We start from the raw sequence: 8,251 nt of genomic DNA on the forward strand, positions 1-8,251 counted from the left end.
ATCAGCTGCTTACTAAATATGCCCTAAAGAACCGTACCCTAAAGAACCAGCTAAAGCATTTATGCATTTCATAGATCTTTAAAATTTATCTACAGATGAGAAAAGTACATTGAGCATTTCTGCAGCAAGAGTACTCTCTCTGGGTAATCCACTGTCACAACGTGAAGCAGTGTGAAGTTGCCTGGACCACCTTCTGGCATATTGTGAAACCCTCGCCCCAGAAGTGACGTCACTGCTCATGCTGAGGTTATTTAAAGTAGGGAGCAAACCAATGGGAATACTCGTGACTGTGACAAAGGATGAGGGATGAGATAGAATCGATAAAGCTTTCAGCTCAAGCTTCATTCATTCTATAAATAAAATAGCTTGAAATAGGTCTGAGGGATACTTTTTGCTTCTTAGAAACAAAATTCACCAGTGCTCAGCACAGGACCTAGCATATAATGTGCTGAGTAAGTGTTTGTTGAATGTTAAAATATAGACTAGTCTCAAATCCTGTTATCAGCAGCTCCTACCTCGATCCCAAGGAGAAGCCTGCAGTTTGCCATTTCCAGATTTCCTGAGAGAAGGGACTTGGGGAGCCTGATTTGTGGGCATGTTCTGGAAGGGACGCAAGGCATAGTCTTTCTTGTTTGGTGTGCTCAGCCAGGAGTTAAAAATTGGAAGGGAACAGTTCCTAGTTCCCAAGCTCCTGAATGGTTGTTGTTTTTGGTGGTTCAGAATATATTATTGGATTTGTTGCTCATGCCTGCTTTTTTGACACCCCTACATAATCACCCCAAACATTAACAATAACAAAATAGGAGCAATGGCAAAAATTCCTGATGTATTTCTTTATAGGTAGCTGTGATGCTGGATTAACCCTCAGAGGAAAGCAGAAAACCTTGGTAGCCAGGCAACTTGAGAAACTCCAATCTGTATGCCCCATACCTCCATGCCACTTTAATATGCTGGTTTAATTCAGAAAAGCTATATATATGGTGCCAACCTCTCCAAGAAGTCATTTGATCTGTGTACAGGGTATTTTTGTCGTTGTTTTTCCTAAATAAAATGAGCTAGTTGGTTCTGTTTCTTAGACACAATTTTTTCCTTGCTCGGTTCCTACTGTTTTCCCCCAACCCCAAGAATCTCCTAGACACTCAATCGCAGAACTCTGCTCTGTGGGAGAATGTATTATACCCCTGCCAGTAGCAGGCTCAACCAGACTGCTCCTTGAGCTCTGTGGTTCCTGGAGGCAGGAAGCATGCAACAGGATCCCTGTCCCCAGCTGCCTGGAGTTACATGCTGTGGAGCATTTTGGTTAAGCCCAGCGGCTTCAGAGTTTAATGACCTGAAGGGAATCCTGGCTCTGTCATTGCCCACTTATTCATTCAAACCCTTCCTGTCTATGACTGTACTAATTACATGAAATTAGGAGAGAATATTTAGAAAGCACTGATCAGGTACTATTGTCAGTGCATCATAGTGCTCAATAAATGGCAGCTACTTATTTTTAAGATTACACTGCTGGGTATAGCCTTTCTCTATTCACCAAGATGTGTTTGTTTTGACAAGCCTCCTACTTGGCTTCTGTCTCGAGTTTTCTCTGAGAACAATGAGTTTTAAACATGTTTTTATCTTGAATGAACCAAATCCTAATCCCTCTGTGTTTTTGTTTTTTTTTTTTTTAAGTTGAAGTACAAACTCAAGAAGCAATTGTCACACTCCATCCCTCTGGTTAACATCCAATAGGCATTTTAGGGATTAGAAAGCTAATAAACATCATATTAGAGGTTAAAATGTAAAATCTGAAGTGGTGGAAAATGCATGGGTCTGAAAATCTTTTGGACTTGAAAAATTTCCAAATCACTCCAGTGCTATTGTAGTATGGTCATACAGATAGCTATACTTCTTTGTTGACAAACCCACTTAGGGAAAAAAAAAAAAAGTCAGGGGTGCCTGGGCAGCTCAGCAGTTAAGCTTCTGCCTTTGGCTCAGGTCATGATCCCAGGGTCCTGGGATGGAGGCCCTCTGCACTGGGCTCCCTACTCCCCGGGGAGTCTGCTTCTTCCTGTCCCTCCACCTGCCGCTCCCACTGCTTGTGCTCTCTCTCTCTGTCAAATAAATAAATGAACTCTTAAAAAAAAAAAAAGGATTTCCCCCAACCTTTTCAGTATCAGACATCTAGGGTCTTTCCTGACTCCGATGTCAGGGTTATGGTCCTCCATGGCCCACTGCCCCACCACACAATACACACTGGCTTTATTCCTTTCCCTCATGGTGGCTAAGAGCTTTGGCTCTGGAGTTAGGCCATCTCAGTAATCCGTTGTGACCATGGGCAAATTACCTACCAGATCTGTGACTCAATTTCCCATGTTTAAAAATAGAGATAATTATGATACCTGCTTTCAGGGGATCGTGGTCAGGATTAAATAGGGTAATATACATTAAAAGTTCATAGCACAGGAACTGGCATTTAGTAAGAGCTCAAATACTGTTTTTTTGTTTTAATTTTTATTTTTTAAGGTTTTATTTTTAAGGAATCTTTATACCTAGTGGGACTTGAACCCACAACCTTGAGATCAAGAATCATATACTCCACCCACTGAGCCAGCCAGGCACTCCGCTAAACACTATTTAAAAAATAGTGTTCAGTATTGTTTTGCAGCAAGTATACCAAGTCCATTCATAAATATACATGTGCTAAAAACAAAATGGTCTGACATACTATGAGTATTTTTTCTTTAGGCTCTTTAGCTGGCCTGGTGCCTCCAGACCTAGATTCTGGGTATGTACCTACATATGTAAATGGCATAAAGTGACCGAAACAGCCAGGAACTCTGCGGGCACCTCTACCACGGCTGGGGAAAACTCTAGTCCATAGAGGAAAGGTGTGGATGTGGGAGAGTTAATAGGAGCAGGGTCTGTGCTGACCAGATCCTGCAGTAGCTGAGCCAACCTCAGGCTGCCCCTCAAGTCTTACTGCAATTGTACCAGGAATGTTACCTTTTGCTCCCAATCAGCTGAGCTGATTTCTCAGCTCCCCTGTATCCTGGGGCACTTTTTTTCTGGGAACGCACCACTAACTGCTTCATCTGTAAAAACAAATAAGGACCTCTGCCCAGGGTCTAAAGGAAAGCATCCCTTTAGGACATAAAAATAGAAATAGTAGAGAAGAATGCTTAAAAGCTGAGTTCAGGATTTAGATAAGCTCTAGGTTTGAATCTTGCCTTCAATACTTTTTAGCTGTGTGAACTTCAACAGGTTGCTTATCCTTCTGAGCCTCTATTTCCTTACCTGGAAAAAGGGTAATAAGTGCCCCCCAAGAAGAATATTGTGAGACATAAATGGGATACTGATGTTGGGTAATTGCACAAGTTTCTGGCATATAAATAAGTGCCTAATAATGACAGCTTTGGGGCACCTGTCTGGTTTAGTCCATGGAGCATGTAACTCTTGATCTCAAGGTTGTAGGTTGGAGGTCCATGCTGGGTGGAGAGATTATTTAAAAAAAAAATAATGATAGCTGCTCCATGGGGCACAGGGGTGGCGCAGTCCATTAAGCATCTGCCTTTGGCTCAGTTCATGATCCCACAGTCCTGGGATTGAGTCACCCTCTCCCCCCACCCGCATCAGGCTCCCTGCTCAGCTGGGAGCCTGCTTCCTCCTCTCCCTCTGCCCCTCTTCCCTATTCGTGCTTTCTCTCTCAAATAAATAAATAAAATATTTAAAAAATTTTTTTGCTTCTCCATCACACTCTCTTTAGATTTTGCAGGGACCACACATTCATGGTAAAATCAAAGTTCATCTATTGCCAACAGATTTCCTTAGCCAAGTATATGAAGAGCAATAGTCTTATTAGATTAGGGCAAAGGTGATGTTAAAAAATTAAAATGGCCTGGAGTGTCTGGCCAACTCAGTCAGTGGAGCATGCTACTCTTGATTTCAGGATTGTGAGTTCAAGCCCCACACTGAGTGTGGAGCTTACTTAAAAAAAAAAAAAAAAAATTAAAATGGCCCAAACTAATTGATTTGGGGGCTTGATGAAATTATTTCTTTCTCAAAGATTTTTCAAGCCAGGTTCCCAACAGTCCTTCAGATAAACACTTCTTATAACATATTCAGGTTTTTTTCAAGAGCCAACTAAATACAACAATCATTTGAGTTATTGTTCCATGTCAGACTAAGTACCAAAGATTCAAAGATGTAGAAGATACATTTTTTTTCCTCAAGGAAATAACTGTTTAGTTGTTAATCTTTTTACCTGTGAAATCTCCCAGAATCACCTTCTCTATTCTATCTTTTCCCATATCCTTTAAGATGTTTCTTAATCTAGGGCTGGGTGAGAACTTCTCACTCTTTGTGTTTCCCACCATTCATCTAACTTTGTCCTCATTCAACTCCTACATAACTCAACAATATCATTAGCTTTTAAAGTTTTTTTTGTTTGTTTGTTTAATGTATATGAATCTCATCTCCCCAATCAGATTATAAGTAACTTTAGGGCATGAGTTTCTATTAGTTCATTCTATATTTCTATAACACCTGCCATTCTGTTATTCCTTATTTATTTATTTTATTTTATTATCCCCTCCCACCCACTCCCCCTGTTATTCCTTATTTAGATCATCAAGGATGACTGTCAATGAAATTTTATGAGCTTGTACAAAATACATAGTTTAACTTATCCCTCTAAGTCAATTGGGTATGAGATAGATGGATTTGGGGCAAGTGAGCTACTTTCCCATACAGCATCACCTGATCCATTTAGGAAATTTCCTTTCTCTTTTTGCCTTCTAATTTTCTCTCTTCCACAGTGTTGGAAGATCACTGAATTCTGCATGGAAAATGCCATTTCTATTTTTGCCTTTGGTCTTAAAAAGGCTTGAATCACTATCATTCTTGAAAAGGCTTAAATCACTATCATAGAAATCCCTCTAGAAGAGGACAGGGCAGCTACTTAGCACATCTGAAATTCAACAGCCAAGCAAGAGGAGAAGCAGAAAGGATTTTGCCCCCATATCATCCTAAAGGGGAAAACCGTATCTTACCCTGGCTTAAATGGAGTTGGAATAGTGCCTATTAACTCAAAGATTCTCACACTTTGGAAAAACATCCTGATTTCTCTGAAATCACCTATATGGGATCTTTCTTCACCACAGAGTTATTATTCTTATCACTGTAATGTCAATGGGAATATTGGGACCATTCTCACAGTGAAGCGCGGTCCACAAGGTTGTGGACAAATCAGTAGTAACATTCACCCATCTGAGATTTTTTTCAACATTTATTACATTGTTGAAGGGAGAGACAAGAACAACCTCAGTATATAGGAAAATGTCCTCTACCCTTGAATACCTGCATATACACAGGGTGGGTGAGCAAGGCCAAGGCAGGAAGGAGGTTTGATTGTGCATGTGAGTGTGCACATTTGTGTATGAATCAGAACCTTCCCAAAGGGAGGAAAATGCTTAATCCTATCAGTCAAACTGGTGAAAGAGGTAACAGGCTCTGGGCTATTTATAGACCTTAAATTGGCATGTGCTGTACATATTGAATACTTTGCTGATCTCATTTTTTTAGAGCAGTTGAGATAAAGGAAAAGCAAAGAAAAGGTAATAAGATTCAGATCATGACTGTAATTTTAAAAATAACATTACCTTTCTTATAATTGTAGATGCCTGGAAAATTTCGCAGAGTCAGAGAATTAGATAAAACGGGATTCAATTTTGAAAACAGAGTGGAGATAACCTGATCACTGAAGTCTGGGTGTAGAGGTGAAGAGGATTATCTGAATACTGTACTGATTTTATTTGATTTCAAGGGTGCTCTCCAGTGTCACTATTGCTTCCGTGCCAAAATGCGTCTGTGCTGCTGCATATAACATGGGGTCATCCAGAGACACTGACTTGAGGGCAGCAGTAAGCAATAAGCCCTCAAAAGGAACTTTGGAGAGTTGACACAAACATAGCTGTCCTGATCATCCCACGTCCCTTTCTCTAGGAAGAGGGTAAAGCTCTCTACCAAAAACAGCAGAAGAAACGCTCACCCTCTGAAGTAAGGACAGTAATGAGCCATTGCCCATCCATCTCCAGGGCCTCTCTGGAAAGAGGAAGGTGTGTTGTTTAGAGATGGAACCATATTTGGGACTCTTTGCCCAGCAGACTGCTGTTAAGGGGTTGGAGTGGCCTGCACTGGCTCTCTCAGGTACACTTGGGCCCCCCAGCTTCGAAGTCTTCTGGCTGGGATACATTTTACCCATCAATTTCTCCTTGACTCCATGTTCTAGTCATTCTAGTTACTCCTATTTCCCTTTGAGAACCTCAAAAGGTCTTCCATAAATGTTAAGAGATGGGCGGACTTGCTAGGCAACCAGAGAAACTGCAAATTCTATGTTAGGGAGAGGCATGATCCATCTTATCTCTCCTTTTCTTCCATGATTTATTTCCTCATCTGTGAAATGGGAATAACAGCACTGTCGCATTTACTTTACAAAGCGTGACTGCTGCATAAGATGAAAATCTACAGAAGCGCAAGGCATTAGCATTGCTGTGATAGTTATTTTTGTTATTACACATCCCCAAGGCTCACAGCTTCTCAGGACTTAAAACAACACAATATCTACTAAACTAAGTAGGTCTCAAAAGCCTGTCCCCAGCCTGTTAAAGAGATGGCTGCATGAAAGCTTGTTAGAAATTCAGGTTCTCTAGCCCCACCATAAGCCAACAGGATCAGAGCCTTCAAGTGTGAAGCCAAGAGACCTAGATTTTCAACAAGCTTCCAAGCAATGCTGACCATCAGCCAGGTGTGTGAGCCCTATTTACTCCATTCCATGAACACTAGACAGAACTGCTCAAACACTGGTTTGAAGGAAGAGATGGATGACATACACAGCTTCCTAGACCCCTCAGACTTGACCAGTGGGGGATGGGTTACAGCACAGGTGAATGACAATTCTTTTCTTGGGGAGTAGGAAGCAAAAACAGCACTTTCGAGGAGCTAAGCTTCCACAAGAGGACCACCAGAGAAGGGAAGGAGTGGTGGGTGGGAAAAGTAATTGGACTCACCTACAATGATACCACAAGCACTGACCAATCCAATCTCTTTCTTCAGGGCTACTCCACCTTCTCCGGAACCAGACTCGGGGCTGGCCTCCGACTCGCTTCCACCGGGGTGGTTCTTTTCAGTGTTGTTTCGGTGCCTGGCTCCTTTTTCCATCTTTCTCGTAGGATTCCACCTCCGAAAGGTATCTCTCTTTCTGAATAAGTGTGGGTGTAAATATATTTTAAGAGACTGTCTTTCAAACTGAAACGTCTTTTTCTGAAACAAGGACCACTCCTACCCCTCTTTAAAAAGACTCAGGCAGATAAAAAGAGAAAACTGAAAATATTCCTATTCCGTATCAACACTTTCTTGTCACTCGTGCTTAGAACAAGGAAAGGACTGTTAAAAAGGGGTGGGGGGAATAAACATAGATATTTAAATATAAAAATAGAACTGTACCAGCTACTCCGGCTGGAATTTTCCTGAAGGGGATGTAGATCTTCAGAGACCAGGATGGTTCTGCAATGTGTACCAGGCAGTGGCTTATTTTAGACTCTTCAAAGATAGTCTGGGTTTCACTCAGCTCTGCCCCTAAGAAAACAAAGATTGTCTTTACCTCCCCTTAGCCTTTTCTTTTTGATGAAGATAAGAGTTTTCATTAACTGAAGGGAAAACAGGCAATCCTCCGGTACTTTCTTCTCTTCCAGAAAAACAACTGTGGACCAGACCGGTTTGCTCTAGATCTTGTTTCCACCTGCTGTGGGTTTGTTTTCCCCTCCCTGTCTTCTGCCTTCCGCTTTTTCCAGATGTCCTCTTCTGTTCGTTTGTTTTCCTGTCCTTGTTTTCTTTCTTCTGAGCTCCGTCCTCACAGCACAGACTGCCCCATCTCTCTAGGTTATGGGAGAGTGACTCTGGCACACAATATTGTGCTTCCCTTTTAGCATGGGGTTTTATGTGCCGAGATAGCTCCGCCCCCCACCTCCTCGGTCTCTCCATCCTCAGTCTGTCTCCTCCCTCTTCTTCAATTTAAATATTAGCACACAGCCCCCAAAGATCACCGAGAAAATGGATTAAAATATTCTGCCTTGTAATCGTCTCTCATTCTCCATCTTTCTCCTTGTAAGAAGTGGAAGTAAAATCCTTCCATGTCAACTGTTCTGGGAGAGTTCGTTAGCTGGTATAGCATTACAGGTCATACAGCATTTGCGAGCTTTATAAATAAGGGACC

The 8,251-nt window shown here is 41.7% G+C and overlaps 1 protein-coding gene across 3 annotated transcripts in view; it reads right to left on the bottom strand.

The window, feature by feature from the left end:
• Window positions 1–7,965, bottom strand: part of SLC7A8 (solute carrier family 7 member 8) — a 50,142-nt gene extending 42,177 nt beyond the window's left edge. Inside the window, exons 1-2 of one of the 3 annotated variants that reach the window (XM_059181653.1) lie at window positions 7,640–7,965; window positions 7,047–7,237 (exon numbers count right to left, since the gene is read on the bottom strand). In XM_059181653.1, the coding sequence (XP_059037636.1) occupies window positions 7,047–7,197 (151 nt within the window). In that variant the 5' untranslated portion in view covers window positions 7,198–7,237; window positions 7,640–7,965. Of the gene's footprint in view, window positions 1–7,046 lie in introns of all 3 variants that reach the window. The other 2 variants (XM_059181652.1, XM_059181651.1) reach the window with 2 other exon arrangements.
• Window positions 7,966–8,251: the final 286 nt, after the last annotated feature.

This window comes from Mustela lutreola, chromosome 7 (genome assembly GCF_030435805.1).
Source record: "Mustela lutreola isolate mMusLut2 chromosome 7, mMusLut2.pri, whole genome shotgun sequence".
NCBI classification, from domain to species: Eukaryota; Metazoa; Chordata; class Mammalia; order Carnivora; family Mustelidae; genus Mustela; species Mustela lutreola.